The following is a 22,171-nucleotide window of genomic DNA, read 5'->3' on the forward strand; positions in this document are numbered from 1 at the left end:
TAGTATAGAAATGCCAGATCCTGTGTCAACTAGCAATTTCACATTACATGCAGCAGTAGTATTTGGTATGGTAATGCTAACAGGGCACATTAGCTTAATTGCATCAGCAATGAAATTATTTTCAACACTTAAAACACACATTTCAGGTACAGTAACTTCATTAACTGGCTTGCATCCTTCATTAAAGGACTTGCATACTCTTGAATTTTCCACACGAGTTGCGCTTAGAGTCTTTCGCAGGGCATGACTTGTCATTTGCCTTGCGCTCAGCAGCACCACAACAGTAGCACGACGTAGCACCATCAGTTTTACGAGGAAGTTTTTGTTTTGGGTTACGTGCCTTCTTTTGCACTTGTATGGCTGCAACGGACTTTGTATCAGTCACAAAAATCACTTTTGAATCAGCTATGGCGGCTTCAGTACGCCTGGCTACATCCAGAGTTTTATCCAGTGTCAAACCTTCTTCAAATAAAAGTCTTTCATGGATGCGGGAACTGTTTGTTTTCTCTACAGTTTGATCCCGAAACATTTCATCCTCCATAGCTCCAAACTGACATTTTTTTACAAACTCACGCAATGCTGCGACATAATGAACAATTGACTCACCTACAGCTTGTGCTCTTTGTCTAAAGCGGTATCTTTCTGCTACAATATTCAGCTTCGGACTGAAGTGCTTCTCCAGAGCCTTTACGGAGCCCTCATAGTCATCTTTTTCGAGTGGTAAGGTGCTGTAGATTCGGTTACCCTCCGTTCCCAAGCAGTGAATAAGCAAGGCTCTCTTCCTTTCGGTGGGAAAGTTGCCTCCCCTGACAGCAAGCAAGTAGTTATCGAATAGCGTTTTCCACGTAGCAAATGGAAGTTTTGGTACGCCTGGGCAGTCAAGGAACACAGCAGGAGGTTGCAAGGAGAGCAGAGCCATGTCTGTATCTTCACTCCTTCTCTCGTCGCCACTTTGTAGTGTCAGTACCATTCAGGAGACCACACAGGAGTATATGGAACAGAGGACATACTTTACTTCTTTTTTGTACTCTTCTTCATCCCTTTTACATACCTCTCACATCCTACTAGTGCCCACAGTGTCCTGGATTACTAACAACACATTATTTTGTATATGTATCAAATCCATTGCATATGGACACTACAATACCTTTAACCAGTGGCGGCCTCTGACAAATATCTCAGGGGGGGCAATTGTTGTGATGACATCCAAGGTGAGCATTTCAGTGGGTAAATAAAAAACTGACTTAACCAATGAAAATATAATCATAAATATATATTTCTCTTTACATTAGGCCTATAGACTGTACAGTATTTGTGCACCAATATATCGTCTGCGTCTGTGGATCTCCGTGGGTGCAGTTACGTCTTGTGTTAATCCATCTCACCTGTGGCTCGTCTCGTCATCACTTGGGGTTTATGTGGTTTGTCTATTTAATGTGCGTTCGCGCAGTGTCTTGTGCTCGTTGTTGTTTGAGTCTAACACGTTCAGTGTAATCGTGTTTTATGTGCGCTGTCTGCGCTGTGTATTATAATTAAAGTGACGTTTGCTGTTCACGTGGGACTCGTGCCTCATCCTTCACCCTGCTGCAATCGTTACAGCAGGGAAACCAGAACAGGGCGCTAGCTACTTCACAGCCTGCTAGCCATGTTTTCCGTTCATACCAGTTTCGCGAAAATCCCCGGTTATATTCTTTTCCTCCCTTTGTAGACACTTCACTTGTTTGATGTTTAAATTTGGTCTCGATGGCCCTAATTCCTTCGTTGCTAGTTTATCTTGATTATTACGACAACAGAATGGCACTTCTCTTAATGAAACGATTGGATTGTTCTGAGTTGAAGGAACGCTGGCCGTGTTGAGCAGATCGCTAGCTGCCGTTATTTTCCCTACGTTACGTCTGACGCAAGCACGTAAGTGCAAGCCCTCCCGGAACCCATAAATATTGCATTGCAGTGACTACACTTAAAAAAAAAAAAAATCATTAATATGAGTCTACCAGAGCAATCAGGGTGATTTTCAGTCAGACTAAAATCGCCCAAAAAGGGTTGGTACTACAGGGAATGCACCTCAATGCTGATTGGACAATGGCATTCAGAGGCAAGAGAAACTGTCCAGAACAGGCATAGCTAGTAAAATGCCGTGATAGAATGTGAGAAAAAAACTTCCTTTTCATCCTTTCGTGGTTAATTCCATCGCCCTAATTAACAAACCGCCCATGCCTTTAACCTAAATATCTAAAACGCTATGATAGCCTAAAATGGACACTTGCTGCTCATCCAACACTTCTCAGTCTTGACCATTTGCTATTTTATCAGAATAAGTGCGCATGGCTGCCAGATTTTGGGAAGTATGCAAATACCAATATATAACACTGATACTAATCAATCGCCATTGCTCATCATTCTCATGTAATAAAGTCCCTGTGTTATACTAACGTTACTACCTGCTTACGTACTACACTTTCCCGCTCAGTCTGTCCCTTGCTTTCTCTTTCACAAGCCTGCATCTCTGGCTGCTGCTCTCTCTGTCTGCTGCTGCTGTCTTCACCTGTGATTTTTACACATTTTGTAGCATCTACATTGAGACTCTTTTTTTTTGCACGTAACTTCTCCGTACCCCCTGTCTGCCACTTCTGTTATTCCATGCTGCCTCTCCTTTAACACCACACTCAACACTGAACGTAGTGGGAGTTACAGCTGACCACGCAGAGAAAGGGTGGGGCTGCTTTTGGCCTATATCCTGATTGATTCAGTCCACTGTCTATATTGAATATGGACCAATGGGCCACCCCCTCTAAATTGTGGGCCGGTCTCTTAGAAAAAAAAAAATCCATCGACCCTCAAGGACTGTCGGCCCACCGGGCATATGCCCGGTACGCCAGATTACCTGGACTATAGTGTCTTCATGAACATCATTAACATGAATCACACATGAATATAATCAATATTTCCTTCACACACGTTGAGTTTTCCGCGTCTTTTGTGTTTACTTTTCTGCCTCTGTTTGTGGGCGTGTATTACTTTCATGCTGACTCGTTTAATCGCCGTGAGCTTTGTCTGCTCTACCGGCATTGGGTTCGTCTTTCCTTCTGTTTTCTAATCTGTCGTTACATGCAATGTGTGCATTTACGCACTGCAGGGTTACAGTAGCTTAAATAACACGCTGCACATCTCTGTCAATTTCAAGATTTAGCTGCAGGCAGGATATTTAATGCAGTCTATCTCTCAGAACAATCTGTCTATGATTTTGCAGGGTTTAAAACAATTAGAAATTATTGAGCTTGAGTATTTCGTTAGGTAATATATTTTGAATGTTGAAAGTGTTGCATGTCAAATGCTCCTGACCCGGCCCCTCTGTCAAATTTTAGAACCCATTGTGGCCTGCAAGTCAAAAAGTTTGCCCATCCCTGCTTTAATGTCTATTGGTAATTTAGCTTATATAAATACCAATTACCAGTTTGATACTCAAACTTATAAAGCAACTGTGATATGGATTTATAAAACTACCTTAAATTTTTTACTTTTGTAATAAACCATAATGTCCACAGGACCACCCAGTCCCTCTCAGTTCAGTCCTCTCTTATGTTTAATGGATTATCCTGTGTTATAATCATCTGTCTGTAACACTGTAGTTTTACTGATACTGTTTATTCAGGAGCTGGAGCACAAAATCATCTCTCTGGTGAAAAATGAGCTGAAGAGGTTCAAGAATCTACTGAGTCCAGATTACCCAGCATGCACTGAGAGACAGGTGGAGGATGAGGAGGATCAGAGCAGTGTCAGAGAGGGGGCGCTGAAGATCACACTGCATGTCCTGAGGAACATGAACCAGACAGACCTCGCTAACACACTAGAGACCAGTAAGAGCTCTGGGTCATGACATCATAACATCACTTTATTACTTCAGAGGGAGGACACTGTTGGTGAATCTCAGTTCACAATGAGGATCTTAAATCAGTGTTGGTCTGTCCTCAGTTAACCTCCCTTCAGTGTAGTCTGCTCAGGTGCAGAATCGAGACTCTCCTACATTTATCACTGTTGTCATGTGACTGTAGAATGTTGCAGTTTTGAGGATACATTGTTATTCTTTAGAAGTGTATCATGGCCAGACACCAGACATTCTAACCTACGTCTAATTTAAAACTTACAGTACTTCAATTTCCTCAATGCATCATTGCCAATCTATGGGGACTAAAAATCTACTCATAATGATGTCTTTTCTTGTATTTCCTGTGATGAGTGTTATGATTGATCCTAAAGACATTAACATGTGTGCTGTTGTCTTCCTCTTTATCAGAACTGGCCCCTGCTTGCTACAGAAAACTCAAATCCAAACTGATGGAAAAATGTCAGAAAATTAATGAAGGAATCTCACAGCATGGAACCACATCACTTCTGAATGAGATCTACACAGAGCTCTACATCACAGAGGGAGGGAGTGGAGAGGTCAATAATGAACATGAGGTGAGACAGATTGAGACAGCATCCAGGAGACCAGCAACACAGGAGACACCCATCAAATGCAGTGACATCTTTAGACCCTTACCAGGACAAGACAAAGACATCAGAACTGTGCTGACGAAAGGAGTGGCTGGAATTGGTAAAACAGTCTCAGTGCAGAAGTTCATACTGGACTGGTCTGAAGGAAATGTAAATCAGGATGTTCTCTTCATATTTCCACTTCCGTTTAGGGAGCTGAATTTGATGAAAGAGAAAAGGTTCAGTCTGGTGCAGCTTATTCATTGCTTTTTTCCAGAAACACATGAATTAAAACCAACTCACTATACAAACCACAACATTCTGTTCATCTTTGATGGTCTGGATGAGTGTCGTCTTCCTCTAGATTTCCAGAACAATGAGAGCTTGTGGGATGTAACAGAATCGACCTCAGTGGATGTGCTGCTGACAAACCTCATCAAGGGGAATCTGCTTCCCTCTGCTCTCCTCTGGATAACCTCTCGACCAGCAGCAGCCAATCAGATCCCTTCTGAGTGTGTTGACCAGGTAACAGAGGTTCGAGGGTTCAGTGGCCCTCAGAAAGAGGAGTACTTCAGGAAGAGAATCAGTGACCAGAGTCTGGCCAACAGAATCATCTCACACATGAAGTCATCAAGAAGTCTCTACATCATGTGCCACATTCCAGTCTTCTGTTGGATTGCAGCCACTGTTCTAGAGAGGATGTTGGGTAAAGCAGAGAGTGGAGAGATCCCCAAGACTCTGACTCAGATGTTCACACACTTCCTGATCTTTCACATCAAACACAAGGACCAAAAGTATGATCAGAAAAGTCACACTGACACTCAACAAACTAGAAAACATGTTTTGGCACTGGGACAACTGGCTTTCCAACAGCTGGAAAAAGGCAACCTGATCTTCTATGAGGAAGACCTGAGAAACAGTGGCATTGATGTCAGAGAAATGTCAGTGTATTCAGGAATGTGCACTCAGATCTTCAGAGAGGAGTTTGGGCTGCACCTGGGGAAAGTGTTCAGCTTTGTACATCTGAGTGTTCAGGAGTTTCTGGCTGCTTTATATGTATTTATTACCTTCATCTCCACCAACACAAACCCTTCTCTCAAGACACTCCTCAACAGTGCAGTGGACAAGGCCTTAGAGAGTCAAAATGGACATCTGGACCTTTTCCTCCGCTTCCTTCTGGGTCTCTCACTGGAGTCCAATCAGACTCTCTTACGAGTACTACAAACACAAACAGGAAGCAGCTCTCACAGCAATGAGGAAACAGTCATGTACATCAAGGAGAAGATCAGGGAGAATCCCTCTCCAGAGAAATTCATCAATCTGTTCCACTGTCTGAATGAACTGAATGATCATTCTTTAGTACAGGAAGTCCAAACATACCTGAGCAGAGGAGGTGACTCTGGTCTCCGTGGAGTCAGGCTCTCTCCTGCTCAGTGGTCAGCTCTGGCATTTGTCTTGCTGAACTCAGAAGAGAAGCGGGATGAGTTTGACCTGAGCAATGTCCCATTAGAGGAATGTCTACTTAGACTGCTGCCAGTGGTCAAAGCATCCAGAAAAGCCATGTGAGTATTTTCATTTAGAGATTAACAGTGGACCTAACACTGGGTGTTCTTGACTCAGAAGACAAATGACAAATCAAAAAGAGAGTGAGAGAACTTTAGAGACAGAGAAGGGCAGAGAGACCCTACATTAAAAAAAGAAGAAAAAGAGAAATAAGATTCAAGAGAAAAGAGTAGAGAACCTACATTAAGGAGAGAGAGAACATCTGAGAAAGAGAAAAGAGTAGAGAGACCCTACATTAAAGAACTATTTCACAAGATACTGACACCACTATATAAGGTTATTTATCAGGACACTTTTCTTGTGGTAATATCTTTTAATTTCATATACACATATGACGAATACCCCAATATAAAAAATGAACATCGATCTGGGCCGGCCTACCATGACAAATATTTAGATAAGACAAAGATTTATGTCCTTTAAAAAGTCAATTTCCTTTAAAAATAATAATGTATTCAAATATACGGCCACACAAAGACAATTTCACACTTTATTAGTAGTTTAATAGCTTATTAATAGTTTAGTAGCTTAATTCATTCCACACACACAATGTGTTCCACATCCAGACGTCCACATCAACACTACTGTGAAAGAAAATGTGGTAATATCTTTTCATTTCATTTACACATATGACAAATACCCCAATATTAAAATGACATTATGATTAATCAACTTTTTCAGTGCTTGTGCACATACATTTGAGAATATTATATCAAAGTTCAGAGCTAAGCATAGATGAGGAATGTATATGAGACCTCACCATGCCAGTAGTTTATTACAAAGCACAGGGAGAAGCCTCCACTAGTTACTGGCCTCTGCTTTGATACTTTTTAATCTGTTAATGCAATTAATTTCATCCTATTTTACAATATACTGTGATGCGTGGTTCATATTAATTGCAGACGCACACAGACTTACACACACTTTGTTTACTGAAGTAAATGGAGGAAACAACTGGGCAGAGGGATCCAGACGTAATCCAAAGTTAATGTCAAAAAAGCAGTCCAGGTCAGGAATACACAAAAACAAGAAAAACCAGGCAGAGGTACAAAAAGGGAGAATCCAGGAGAGCAGTGAACTAAACAAACTGGGTCGAACCACAAAGAGAATAGAATGCATGAAAAAAAATGCTTGGTATGCTTTATATATATATATATCAGTGGCGATTGCTCTAAGACTGCAAGGGAAGCTCAGCTTCCCCTAAAATGTCAATGTTCTGAGTTGAACCGGAGATTTTCCTAATCCTCTTAGCGGCATTTTCTTCATTAAAAACGACTAGCGACAAATCGAGCTTTTATTTCTGGTGGTTTTTGTTGTAGCTGCTTGTGTTTGGAGACTGACTTCTATCACTCAAGCCCAAATTGAGCTTCCCCTTCTTGAAAGACCAGCATCCGCCACTGAGATATATATATCTCAGTTGTTGAGCGGGGGGGGTGGCGAACGTAACTTGTATATCGCGATCGGTCGCCAGTGGAGGGATGGATCATAGGTAAACAAACAGATTTTTTTTTCTCGCAGTGTGAAATCGGAAGTTTGGCGTGTGTCACACTCTCAATGCGTGAGACTTGAGAGCGCTGATTGAAGTATATACACCAGGGGTCACCAACCTTTTTGAAATTAGGAGCTACTTCTTATATACCAATTATTGCTGAGGGCTACCAGAAATAAAGTTGTTGAGTGGGGGGGGATGAAACTTGTTGAGCATTGGGGGGGGGGGGGGGGGGGGGGGGGGTTGTTCATGTGTATGTGTCAATTGCTAGGCGGAAAGACTGCTAGCAACCGCTAGGGACAATCGCTGATAGCAGCAAAAACATATGCTGCCCTCTCCTTGGTCTTTCTTTTGTTGTTTTCTTTTTTCCTGTACTCCATCTCAAAAGAAAAAAAACATTCCAACTCACACTGCAGCTGTGCAACTTCAATATCGTTAGCCATCGCATTTTTAGCCGAATCAGCCTTGCTCTTTCTTTTCAGTGCCGCTGTATGAGCAGTGTTGCGAATAACACCGTTTAACGGCGTCATTTTGTCAGTAACGGGATAATATAATTAATTACTTTTCCTGTTGTTCCAATGCCGTTGATGTTACTGGTCATTAAAAGCGGTGCGTTACTATATATTGATATACTATACCCCTGCCCAGGCTAGTGAGGAGTAACAGATCTCAATAGGTCACAGTTCTCGGTGTAACACCTGTTTAACTTAACAAGTCAGTAAGCGATTGGCTAAGGCAGCGTTATGGTAGCCAATCAGAGCCAGTGTTTTTACACGCGCGTTGAAGCACACCAGTGAATATTAGCATTTTCGAGACAATATTAACATTATTTAAGAAAATACTTGAAGTTCCTGAATGTCTACCAGACTGGGTATTTGATTTATTTAATTAAGAATAGAGGTTTTACTGTTATGTTTACTTCTGTTGTGAACAAACAAGTTGTCTCAGGTTGAGAGAATTTAATTTAATTTGATAGATGTAAATGCACTTTATATAGTGTAACTGTTTACATTTGCTTTTTTTAAAACAAAGATTTGGGATTTTAAAGGATTTTATCCTGCACTTGTCTGTTGATATGCAATAAATATCAAAAGTTAAACACCTTTCTGATCTACTCATTTCAACTGACTGTGAAAACTGCTTTTTCAAAAAATCCTTATTCATTGGCATATAACTTTTTTTTACTGTAATGCAAATAGTTACTTTCCCTGGTAACGAGTTACTTTTATTATAGAGCAGGGGTCGGCAACCTTTGAGACACGGAGTGCCAACTTTAACATGTCTAGTCAATGAGTGTGCCTAATAGCGAGCGAACGTAAGTTGTTAAAGAGCGGGGGGGGGGGGGGTGGCGAATGTAAGCGGGGGTGTAAATGGACACAATTATATCGCGATCCACTTAGCAGAGCGTTGAGGAGCGATTTCGATTGGAGGATCGTGCTCTCTGTCTGAGATTTTTTATTACTAATTTTTTTTGCTGATGCTGGTCCAGCGTGTCGCGTGCCACTGATTATGCCTCCGTGTGCCAATGGTGGCACGCCTGCCATAGGTTGCTGACCCCTGTTATAGAGTAATTCAGTTACTAACTCAGTTATTTTTTTGAGCAAGTAGTGAGTAACTATAACTACTTTTTTATAATTTATAATTACTTTTTTAAAGTAACGTTCCCAACATTGTGTATGAGAGACACTAGCCGAGTGGCGAATTAAAGTCGAAGTTTTGTAGCATTGGCTGGTATAAGGCACAGCACCGTACATTTTACAAATCAAGCAGCTCATTTCACCGCTGTTAAGTTCGAGCCAAGGATATATATTTGGCCAGTTGGCCTGAAACTTATATTTAGACTGCTGCTTTAGTTTACTACCGTCACCTGTCTGTGAATCCTGAGGATTAGTTTGGTCAACGTCACCGCCGCTGCTGTTTGTGCTAGTCCGCTCCGGGTTCTGGTGATATTTTCCGAGCGGGTTCAACTTCAGATTATGGAGATTGGAGATTTGTGTTTTAGCCAGCACTCCATGTTTGCATGCCCCTATCAGTGACTGTGTTGGTTCTGATTTGACTGGGAGAAATGCCTCTAAAGCAGAAGGTTCTTGTAGCTCTGTAGAGAGAGGAAGAGTGAGTGCAGCGTCCAGTACGGAAGTTGGTCTGTCCGACTATCTGTCTGTCTCACAATAAAAACCGAGCTATTGTTTTGCTGAACATTTTGCTGTAATTGTGTGCAGGAGTTTCCCGCATTATTAAGGCTAAAATTGCGGGAATAGAAGAAATAGTGCGCAATTCCCGCAATCCCACACTGAAATTCAGGCCCTGTGATTTATCTGCATTTTTCCTTTACAGACTATCTGGCTGTCATCTCACTGAGGAGTCTTGCAAATCTCTCACATCAGTACTACAAACAGAAAACTCACTGAGAGAGCTAGAGATTACTAATAATGACCTAAAAGATTCAGGAGTGGAGCAGCTCTGTGCAGGACTGAAGAGTTCAAACTGTAAACTGGAGATTCTCAGGTAAGTTTTCTGTCAATTTAATCTAGAATGGAAACAGTAAAATGTGGTGACAATACAGAGTTTTAATAAATATTAAGATAAGACAAAGATTTATTGTCACATTATGGTCCCCGACCCCTCCCTTTTGGGCGTGTGTTTACGTCGTCTGCGTCTAGTTGTCTGCGTCTGTGTATCTCTGTGGGTGCGGTTACGTCTTGTGTTAATCCGTATCACCTGTAGCTCGTCTCGTCATCACGTGGGGTTTATTTAATGTGCGTTGGCGCAGTGTATTGTGCTCGTCATTGTTTGAGTCTACGTGTCAATCTGTTTAACCCTTATATGGTCCAAGGGTCTGTGGGACCCATTTTTAAAAAATCAGCTTTAAAAAATTCTACAATTTTTTTTTTTCAAACTGAGATTCATTGGTCCTTGGCTCATTTTCCGTGAGCAACATAAATCAGAAAATATTTTCAATGATCACCCCCCGTACACCCCCCTTCACATTTGTATTACATACAGGGGCCAGGGTCCACTGGGCCCTGGGCTAGTCAAAGTGGGCAATCAACATTGGGTTGGGTAGTTGATAGTCATCTGTATGACTTTAAAGGATATACAAACAAAGGACAGAGGTGTTTGGCATGCAAAGGTGGGCAACCATCAACACTTTTGATGGTTGTCACATCAGGGGTTGATTGCATATTGTCAGACAGCAGACGAAGAATCTCTATAGAGACAAAGGGGTGAGATCTGAAAGAAGCATCTTTTCTCTCAGCCCTCATTATCCCTCCCTCCTCTCTGGATCTGTGTGTGTGTGTGTGTTTGTGTGTGTGTTTCACCCAATCATGGGGACATGATGCTATAAATGCTAAAAATGCTATAAAAGATGGCAAAGCTATTCTCAGTTCAGACTGCCTTACAGCTGATATTGGAAGAGACAGAGGATTTTGATGGTGATTCAGAAGAAGAAATTTCAGGATCACATTTCTGAAATATCAGAGTCTGATAGTGATAATGAAAAGGAGGATGAGCAGCAGCCAGCTCCGTTAGCATCAGCTCCGTTAGCACCAGCCCGTTAGCAGCTAGCCATAGGACCAGCCTGTCAGCCAGCATGATTTATGATTCATTTCCTTATTGTGTTACATTTTAATAAAAAAGTAACTAATAAATAAATGAGAGCAAACTAATTTAACATATGTATTGTTTATTTTACTTGCAATTGGGCTGAATCTGCTGATTATTTTAACAAAAATTGCAATGGGTCCACCACACCCAGCCAGACCCCAAGGGTGATGAAAAGGCCTGGATCGTACCAGGGTTAAGTGTTATACGCGCGTTGTCTGCGCTACTTTGTGTCTGTGAATAAAAGAATGTCAGTGCATGCAGAGCGGACTCATGCCTCGTCCTTCTCGTCGCACCCCACGTTACAGAACGACAAGCCGACAAGATGCTTGGTTACACCTCCCGACCCAAGAAGGGGAAGAGGCCCAGCAGGCACCACCACACCTCTTCCCCTGCACAGCACGGCGGAGCCCCAGTCACCCTCGAAGCGATGCAGCAGGACCCGTTGTGCAACATCATGCTGCTTCGGGCTCGGAAAGCTGAGACGGAGGAGATGGCGGTCTATTTGCGCGAGACCGCGGTGCGATGTGGAGGGAGCGTCACCCCTCTCCCTGCAGAGCCCTCTCACCACTGAGGGTAGGAGCCCTCAAGCTCTGCGCCACCAAGAAGACCCCGGAGTGCGAGTTCGCGGGGGAGGACTCTGAAGGCAAGGAAGAAGAGGAGGGTGAGGATCAAGCTCCCTCTGTGTGCTCCGCTCCCACCGTGGATTACGGTGAGGGTGAAGAGGAGGAAGAAGAGGACCATCCTCCTTCAGTGTGTTCCGCACCCAACGTAGATTACGGTGAGGAGGAGGAAGATGAGGAGGTGGACTATCCCCCCTTCGTGTGCTCCGCCCCCACCGAGTATTACGGTGAAGGCAAGGAGGAAGAAGACCGTCCCCCTTCCGTGTGCTTGGGTTATACCGAGTACACGGACAGCGAGCAGTGCACGGAGGAAGAGGAGGGGAGTTCGCTCCAGTCGGTGTACTCCGCTGGGACCGTGAAGGGGAGGAGGACTCTGGAAGAGGGCGTGTCCTCTGAACGCTCCGAGGGCAGCGCCATGGACTACTCTAGGGGTGAGAGCCCGGAGCAGCTCATGAGCTGGAGCCTGGGCAGTGAGGAGGAGGAGATGGAGGTCGAGGAGACTCCCGCTGTCCAGTCCCGAGAGGAAGCGTGAGGAGGAGGGGGATTCCCCCGAAGTGGTCCTCCTGAGCGAGAGAACGCGGGTCGGCAGATCTACCCCGCGGCACGCCCCCCGAGGGCTCCTACACAAACTGGTAGTGCGGCCACAGTGTGAACCTGCTTTCATCTGTGAAGAGCACAAGGCGCCAGTGGCGAATTTGCCAATCCTGGTGTTCTCTGGCAAATGCCAAGCATCCTGCACGGTGTTGGGCTGTGAGCACAACCCCCATCTGTGGACGTCGGGCCCTCATACCATCCTCATGGAGTCGGTTTCTAACCGTTTGTGCAGACACATGCACATTTGTGGCCTGCTGGAGGTCATTTTGCAGGGCTCTGGCAGTGCTCCTCCTGTTCCTTCTTGCACAAAGGCGGAGGTAGCTGTCCTACTGCTGGGTTGTTGGCCTCCTACGGCCTCCTCCACGTCTCCTGGTGTACTGGCCTGTCTCCTGGTAGCGCCTCCAGCCTCTGGACACTACGCTGACAGACACAGCAAACCTTCTTGCCACAGCTCGCATTGATGTGCCATCCTGGATGAGCTGCACTACTTGAGCCACTTGTGTGGGTTGTAGAGTCCATCTCATGCTACCACGAGTGTGAAAGGACCACCAACATTCAAAAGTGACCAAAACATCAGCCAGAAAGCATAGGTACTGAGAAGTGGTCTGTGGTCCCCACCTGCAGAACCACTCCTTTATAGGGGGGGTCTTGCTAATTGCCTCTCATTTCTACCTGTTGTCTATTCCATTTAGGGATGTCCCGATCCAGATTTTTGAACTTCCCATTCGATACCGATATTTATTTGCACTTCCGATCCGATACTGATATCGGCCGATATCGATACCGGCCTATCCGAGCATGTATTAAAGTTTAAAGTTATTTAGCCAACTTACTTTGTTGTCAAACTCATGGTGAAAAGCGTTTTACTCTTGATAACAAGTAGCCAGCTGAATTAGGTGTGTTTGAATAATACACAATGGTTGGTAAGGAGAAACTGACCTGTTTATTTAGCAATTAATAAACTCAAAATAGACAAAATATTAAATAACAAACAGAAATAGCATCAGTAACCCAATGATAAAAAGCCACAAGTGCAAATAATATTGTAAATTATATTTAAAAAGCAAAACACACAACCTGAGTGGAAAATAGTCTATTAACAAATAGTCTATTAACATTAACATTCATTAGTGCTCTTGAACAAGTGTAAACCAAAGCTTAAAAAAAATCCGTAAACTAATTAAAAGCAAAATGCCTTCTACTCCATACTTTGCTGCTCCATCCCCATCTATACACTCCCTTCAATTCAAACGTTTCTGCCAGTGTTAGTTGTGTAGGACATTTCTTTTTGTCTTCGGTTTTCTTTAGAAACTCGTCATGTTGTTTATGGTGGTATTTCGCTAAATGCTTGATTAGATTGGTTGTATTAAAAGTTCTTACAGCTGTACCACCACGCTTGACTTTACCGTGGCATATGTTGCACTCTACCTCTTCGTCTTTGTCATCCTTTAAGGTACAATAATCCCACACAACTGACATTTTTACCGATAACTTCAAATTTACACGGTGGTCCTAATGGTTAGGAGATGCCGTGGAGCTAAATTAGGGAGACGCTATGCTCGTGTGCTGAAGATGTGCTGGAAAATGCGGACCGGATTTTACTCTCACTGGCAAAACCACAGTAAAAACTGGAATGGATTATCTAAATGGGTGCGCTGGAAAACCCGGATCGGACTTAAAAAAAAAACTAGATCAGGAGTCTGGATCGGCATTTTCTCGTGCCTGCCGATCCGATACCGATACGCATTTTTTGCTAATATCGGCGGCCGATCCGATCCAAATATCGGATCGGGACAATCCTAATTCCATTTGCACAACAGCAAGTGAAATTGATTCACAATCAGTGTTGCTTCCTAACTGAACAGGTTGGTTTGACAGAAGTGTGGTTGACTTGGAGTTATATTGTGTTGTATAAGTGTTCCCTTTATTTTTTTGAGCAGTGTATATAAATAGCCTATGATGAGAACCAGGTGGGAACTAGTACTGCGGGGAGGAGGAATGGGTCAGAGGACGTAGGGCATTCTGGGAGTTGCAGTCTCCAGGGTTGAGCTGCATGACAGATACAGAGCATAATTTAATCAGCAGTTCAGATTCTGGAATCCTGCATCATCTGATTCAGGGCCTGAAATTAATTTTTTAAAATGAGTGGGAATTCCCCCCTTAAATGTGTCACATAAGGGGGATTTCTATATTTTGGGGGATACTACTGGTGAGCCTAAATACAAGTCTTGCTGTGCTTCAACAAGATATACATTGAAGTATATACACTGTAACTTGTCTCTTGGTTCTTCTCTACCCTGATCTGTCCTCTCCTTGGTCTTTCTTTTGTTGTTTTCTTTTTTCCTGTACTCCATCTCAAAAGAAAAAAAAACATTCCAACTCACACTGCAGCTGTGCAATTTCAATATTGTTAGCCATCACATTTTTTGTCAAATCAGCCTCACGCTTTCTTTTCAGTTGCGCTGTATGAGCAGTGCTGCGAATAAAGCCGTTAAGCCGTCATTTTGTCAGTAACAGGATAATATAATTAATTACTTTTCCTGTTGTTACAACACCGTTGACGTTACTGGTCATTAAAAGCGGTGCGTTACTATATATTGATATACTAACAGTAATCCGAGCGGACCCCTGCCCAGGCTAGTGAGGAGTAACAGATCTCGATAGGTCACAGTTCTCGGTGTAACACCTGTTTAACTTAAGTCAGTAAGCGATTGGCTAAGGCAGCGTTATGGTAGCCAATCAGAGACAGTGTTTTTACACGCACGTTGAAGCAAACCAGTGAATATTAGCATTTTCAAGGTGGCGATATTAACATTATTTAAGAAAATACTTGAAGTTCCTGAATGTCTACCAGACTGGGTATTTGATTTATTTAATTAAGAATAGAGGTTTTACTGTTAAGTTTACTTCTGTTGTAAACAAACAAGTTGTCTCAGGTTGAGAGAATTTAATTTAATTTGATAGATGTAAATGCACTTTATATAGTGTAACTGTTTACATTTGCTTTTTTTTTTTTTACAAATATTTGGGATTTTAAATGATTTTATCCTGCACTGGTCTGTTGATGTGCAATAAATATCAAAAGTTAAACACCTTTCTGATCTACTCATTTCAACTGACTGTGAAAACTGCTTTTTCAAAAAGTTCTTATTCATTGGCATATAACTTTTTTTTACTGTAATGCAAATAGTTACTTTCCCTGGTAACGAGTTACTTTTATTAGAAATTCAGTTACTAACTCAGTTATTTTTTTTGAACAAGTGAGTAACTATAACTCCTTTTTTATAATTTATAATTACTTTTTTAAAGTAACGTTCCCAACACTGTGTATGAGAGACACTAGCCGAGTGGCAAATTAAAGTCGAAGTTTTGTAGCATCGGCTGGTAAAAGGCACAACACCGTACATTTTACAAATCGAGCAGCTCATTTCACCACTATTAATTTCGAGCCAAAGATATATATTTGGCCAGTTGGCCTGAAACTTATATTTGAACTGCTGCTTTACTTTACTACCGTCACCTGTCTGTGAATCCTGAGGATTAGTCTCGCCAACGTCACCGCCGCTGCTGTTTGTGCTAGTCCGCTCGGGTTCTGGTGATATTTTCTGAGCGGGTTCAATTTCAGATTATGGAGATTTGCGTTTTAGCCAGCACTCCATGTTTGCATGCCCCTATCAGTAACTGTGTTGGTTCTGATTTGACTGGGAGAAATGCCTCTAAAGCAGAAGGTTCTTGTAGCTCTGTAGAGAGAGGAAGAGTGAGTGCAGCGTCCAGTACGGAAGTCGGTCTGTCTGACTATCTGTCCGTCTCACAATAAAAACCGAGCTATTGTTTTGCTGAAAATTTTGCTGTAATTGTGTGCGGGAGTTTCCCGCATAATTAAGGCTAAAATTTCCGGAATAGAAGAAATAGTGCGCAATTCCAGCAATCCCACACTGAAATTCAGGCCCTGTGATTTATCTGCAATTTTCCTTTACAGACTATCTGGCTGTCATCTCACTGAGGAGTCTTGCAAATCTCTCACATCAGTACTACAAACAGAAAACTCACTGAGAGAGCTGGACATTAATAATAATGACCTAAAAGATTCAGGAGTGGAGCAGCTCTGTGCAGGACTGAAGAGTTCAAACTGTAAACTGGAGATTCTCAGGTAAGTTTTCTGTCAATTTAATCTGAAATGGAAACAGTAAAATGTGGTGACAATACAGAGTTTTAATAAATATTAAGATAAGACAAAGATTTATTGTCACGTTATGGTCTCCGACCCCTCCCTTTTGGGCGTGTGTTTACGTCGTCTGCGTCTAGTTGTCTGCGTCTGTGTATCTCCATGGGTGCGGTTACGTCTTGTGTTAATCCTTCACTGTCGGACACTCACTGTCTCTCTCCCTCTTTTTCCCTCCTTTCTGCAGATTGTCTGGTTGTTTGGTCACACAGGAAGGCTGTTCTTCTCTGGCTTCAGCTCTGAGTTCAAACCCCTTACACCTGAAAGATCTGGATCTTACTTACAACCACCCAGGAGACTTAGGAGTGGAGCTGCTCTGTACTAGACTGGAGGATCCCCACTGCAGACTGGATACACTCAGGTATGTAGGAATGCCCTTAAACTCCCTGCGTGTGAACACACACTCCAAATGTGAGAAGAACAGTGTCATACATAGAAACAGCACACATGACACACACGGACAAATTCCTAAAATACATACAGTATCATACATGACACCAGTGGCAGCTCGTCAGTAGGGGGCGCTGGGGTGCCGCCCCCTTCAAATTATCCAGAGTACTTAGACATATGATTTATGTAAATTATATATTGCAAAAGTATTATGAAACTAGTAATACTGGCCATTAGGGGTGTGTGTTAGAAATTCTGATACCCTTCAAATGGTGAGTACATTGACAAGTCAGAAGCAGTTTGGTTAGATAATGAAATACAATAATTTATTTTAACATACCATGGATTAACCCTGAGATCTCAGTTACAAACAACCAAGGCATCTGTCCCAGAGAGCTAATTCCCCACTCCGAACTTTAATCCTTTATACCTTTGATCATTAATACACACGGTGTCCACGAGGTGAACACAAGGTTATTAACTAAATATGATTGGACAATGTAAGAAATGATTAACATTGATTTGACAGATGCATATGATGCCCCCTCCCCTGCATGCCCCCTCCATGCTCAGCATCCTCGTGATGGCATGACAGACTCTGTGTCGCCGTAGTGACGTCCAAGTGCAGATTGGGCATCTCCAGCGAGGTCAGATTAGGAACACAAAGAGGATATCAGATCAGAACTGAGCCAAGGCCGTCCAGGGAACACACACACATGCATCTCAGGCCTACTGAAGTCACCAGAATGACTTTAGGGCCATGATTAACACACATATGTAAAAACCCTATGTCTAATGTGCTTAATGTATACTAAGAAAGCCTGATATAAATGGAAATCATCAAATTTCCATCACAGGTGTGACGAGATCTCGTGTCACGAGATCTCGCGAGATGTAACTCAGCGAGATTTCTCATCGTGTTAAAAATCTGTCTCGCGAGATTTGTGATCCAGCAAGCAGCCAGAATGACGTTGGAAAATACAGGTATTACTATTGAAGATGGCCCCACCACTTTCAAATCGTTTGTTTGGCAGCATTTTGGGTACACGGCGGAAATGATAAATGGCAAGAGAGTGACTGATAAGACATGGACCATATGCAAACATTGTATGAAAATAATTCCGTACACTGCAGTTAATACAAGCACGATGCAGAGACATTTATAGCACCACCACAGCTCAGTACTCAAATCAACATATCTCACTTGGAACAGAGGTAGCAGGAATAGGAAGGCACGGTTTGGCAAGTTGAGACAGCAAAGTATATCGGGAGCAGTGTGGACATGCTAATATTCTTAAAAATGAACATGGCAGTGTAGTTACAGCAAATTCAGTGACAAATTGGTGAGGCTCTGTTTGCACTATTTGCACTCTGTATTGACAGAAGAACTTTTTGTTTTGCACATAATACAGTGATTGCCTACTTAACGACGAGTCTGGTTAACGGTGGACAGGAGTTACGACAGACTTTTTTATTTTGCGCGGTACGCGGAGGAGCAGTGGCAGCACAGTGGAGTGTTGGAGTGTTGTGTATGATAACATTGTTAGTTTTTTTCTATACTGTATTAACAATTAAAGCATATCTAAATCTAGGGTCACGCGCTTAATGGCGAGAGCTCCTTTACGACGAACTTTTCAGTCCCTAACGACATCGTTAAGCGGGGACTCACTAATATTGTTTGCGCTTGAAAAAAAGAGAAATATTTTATATTTTAACTTTCATTAAATTTTATTTTAATTTCAATTTGTAGAGGAAGAAGTTTATTAAAAGTTCATGCTTACATAATGCATGTGTCACGTAGGACCAGAGCCGGCCCTGACCAATGTGGTGCCCTAGGCGAGATTTTGGTTGGCGCCCCCTGCATCATTAGTCATCTGCTTTTACACTCACACATACACTGCAAAGCTTTATGTTTTTGATAATTATTTTTTATTTTAGAACGAAAACAACCGTAAAATCAGTATTAAAGAAACAAATAAAAACCAAATGAATTATAAATATTACAGTATAACAAGTATATTTGTATATTTTTTATTTATAGTATATAGTATTATATATAGTATTATAAATATAGTATTATATTATATATATAGTATTATATTATAGTATTATAGTATATTTTTTATTTATAACAAGAAATATATTGCTCAAAAAATATTTTAAAACTATTTTAGATAAAGTGAACAACTTTTAAATATTAATAATAAATAAATATTGGTGTAGTGAGGTGGAGGGATATGATGGTGTAAATATTAATAATAAATAAATATTGGTGTAGTGAGGTGGAGGGATATGATGGTGTAAATATTAATAATACATAAATATTGGTGTAGTGAGGTGGAGGGATATGATGGTGTAAATATTAATAATAAATAAATATTGGTGTAGTGAGGTGGAGGGATATGATGGTGTAAATATTAATAATAAATAAATATTGGTGTACTGGTGGAGGGATATGATGGTGTAAATATTAATAATAAATAAATATTGGTGTAGTGAGGTGGAGGGATATGATGGTGTAATGCTGCTTCACTGGAAGGTGATAAGGTTGAGAATGTGTCTTCTGGTGGCCCAGGATGTGTAGAAACAGGATTTAAATATTTCAAAAGTGCATCTGAAAGGAACAGAGGAGTATATGTGTGTTTTAATATATATTTATTTTAAAAACTTGCTCAGCTAAGCTAATAATAGCACCTACTAGGATTGGGCAGTATGATGACAGTATTGTAAAATTGTGGCAATATATTAACCATTTGACGTGACGCAACGTGCCAAATCTGTACTTCTGTAAATTTGGCGCATTCATTAAAAAGATCTGTGGGCGGGGTCAGCAGTTGGAGCTCACTGATTGGTTATGGACTGGCGGTTTTCACTAGGATCATACAGAGGGGAAAAAGCCATAATGATGATGAGTGTTAGTTATGAAGCGAACTGGTTTCAAAGAAAAACACCACTGCTACAGATTGGCAGCATTTTGGATTTGTTTCAAATTAAAAGGGAGAGCCAGCAACCTATATGAGTCAGTGTGTAAGATCTGCTTACAAAATTATCCGCCAAAGATGGAAACACATCAACATGCATTCTCATATTAAAACGAAGCACCATTCAAGTACAACATACAGTATAGTGTAATTCACCATATTATATTACCTTTGGTTTCTTCCTCCTCTTTTCTCATTTTTCTCCCCTGGGCACCAGAGAAATTCGGTCTTTTTGGCATCTTTTCAGAGAGATGTCACTCACTCTGTGGCGTTGTTTTTTCCCCCCACAGAGAAACAGTAACGAGGTGCGCAGAGCGAGCGGGGGGAGGGGGTTGCGCGGGTGATGGGTATCGTGTGCTATTATAATTATTAATTTGACTAATATTATTAAACAATGAAGTTTGCTTGTTTTCATATTTATGAATTGTTCATTTGTAAAAAATAAAAATAAATAAATAACGCATTCGCGCGAGCGCCCCCCTGGACAGCCAGCGCCCCTAGCATTTGCCTATATTGCCTAATGGAAGGGCCGGCCCTGCGTAGGACACACTTTCAGCGACGAGACTACTATTGAGCGCTATGTATCTGCCCGGCTTGGTGAACACTACAGGGAGGAGCAACCTGTAGTGCAAGTTGAAGAAGAAGAAGAAGAAGAAGAATAGCGACATGAGACACTGATACAAGTGAAGATCAGCAGTAAGCTTTGATTTCCTCCATCGCCTCTCAACCATCCTCAGTTCTCTTCGGTTGTTACGCAGGGGGTCAGAGAGCCAAGGAGCAGGTGGGGAGGATCTTGTGGGTTTGGAAGAGAGGGGACATAAGAGGTCAATAGATGAAGAGAGGGAGGACAAGTGTCAGCGGCAGTGTCTGTGGAGAGACAAGTGAAAGAGTCATGGGACGGGAGGGCTGTGGTGATAGTAGAGGCAAGTACTGATGGAGAGATGGAATGAAGGTTACGACGGATGGTGGTAGTGCCTGTAGCAGTAAGGGTGTGACGGTGGGGAGGAAGAGATAAGGGAAAAGATACTAGGTGATGATCTGAACAGTGGAGAGGAGTTACTGCAATGTCCATCATGGCAGGTGGTCTGGTGAAGACCAGGTCTAAGACATTGCCTGCTCTGTGCGTTGGAGAAGACTGGGTGAGGTTGAGGTTGAATGATGACAGCAGAGGAAGAACGCCAGATGATTGTAGTTTATCTGTTGGGAGGTTGAAGTCACCAAGCAGAAGAAGAGGAGTTTCATCATTAGGGAGGACGCTCAGAAGTGTGTCCAATTCCTCAGTGAAGTTACCTAGGGTGCAGGGTGGACGATAAACAACAATGATGTGAAGTGTGGTTGGGAAGCATACAGTGACAGCATGATACTCAAAAGTTGAGATTGTAATTTGTGGAAAAGTGCAAGGAGTAAAGCCAGTGCCACCTCCCCTTCCAGACTGTCTTGGAGAGTGCGAGAAGGAAAATGCAGATGACAGGGCAGCAGGAGTAGCAAAGTTCTCTGGGGTGATCCATGTCTCTGTTAGGGCCAAGAAGTCAAGGGACTGATGAGCTGCAATGGCTGTGATGAAGTCTGCTTTCTGGACTGCAGACTGGCAGTTCCAGAGTCCCCCGGTCACAATGATCGGGGTGTTTGTTGAGAGTGGAGGGTAGATGAGGTTACTGGTAGTGCGTTTTCTGCAGTGATGTTTGCATTGACGGCGACTATAGGGAGCAAGAACAGGGATGGAAAAACACATGATGAATGAATGAATGAAGGTAGTATATGATGTGTGTCAAGAGTGTGATACTTAACCAAAAAATGAAGATGGGCTTTATTTGATTGAAGAGCAGAGAATGTCTCTAACTGTAGCGGACTGCCACTTATTTAAGCAGCAGTCAATATGTGGTCCCTCCTCCTCAGTAATTCACACTTCCTAACCCAAAACTAAGGCAGCTGATTTCACTAATGACAACAATAGATACCAAGAAAAACAGCACGACTGACTATATCTTGCTTTGTCTTGCCAGCTACATTTGACCATTAATTACAGTGAAGTAACAACTCACTAGCTTTGCAATCACTAGCAAGCCACCATAAGAAAAGATCAGGTAAACATCTGTAAGAGCCAAAAAATACAAAATGTATTTGGTGATATTTTGTGTTAGTTTACTATGATAATCTAATGATGATAATTTAAATATAGAAGTATTTCCTTGAGATTTTAATCTGAAAGGTGCAAGTTATATTCAGTCAG

General features: G+C 42.1%; 1 protein-coding gene across 7 annotated transcripts in view; it reads left to right on the forward strand.

Annotated features, from left to right (window-relative positions):
- Positions 1–22,171, forward strand: part of LOC143525379 (NACHT, LRR and PYD domains-containing protein 3-like) — a 58,093-nt gene that overhangs the window by 31,435 nt on the left and 4,487 nt on the right. For 5 of the 7 annotated variants that reach the window (XM_077019284.1, XM_077019266.1, XM_077019252.1 and 2 more), the window contains 5 exons: positions 3,653–3,857; positions 4,295–6,038; positions 9,863–10,033; positions 16,328–16,498; positions 16,758–16,931. In XM_077019284.1, the coding sequence (XP_076875399.1) occupies positions 3,653–3,857; positions 4,295–6,038; positions 9,863–10,033; positions 16,328–16,498; positions 16,758–16,931 (2,465 nt within the window). Of the gene's footprint in view, positions 1–3,652; positions 3,858–4,294; positions 6,039–9,862; positions 10,034–11,439; positions 11,769–16,327; positions 16,499–16,757; positions 16,932–17,489; positions 18,821–22,171 lie in introns of those variants that run through there. The other 2 variants (XM_077019292.1, XM_077019303.1) reach the window with 2 other exon arrangements.

Source organism: Brachyhypopomus gauderio, chromosome 1 (genome assembly GCF_052324685.1).
Source record: "Brachyhypopomus gauderio isolate BG-103 chromosome 1, BGAUD_0.2, whole genome shotgun sequence".
Taxonomy (NCBI): Eukaryota; Metazoa; Chordata; class Actinopteri; order Gymnotiformes; family Hypopomidae; genus Brachyhypopomus; species Brachyhypopomus gauderio.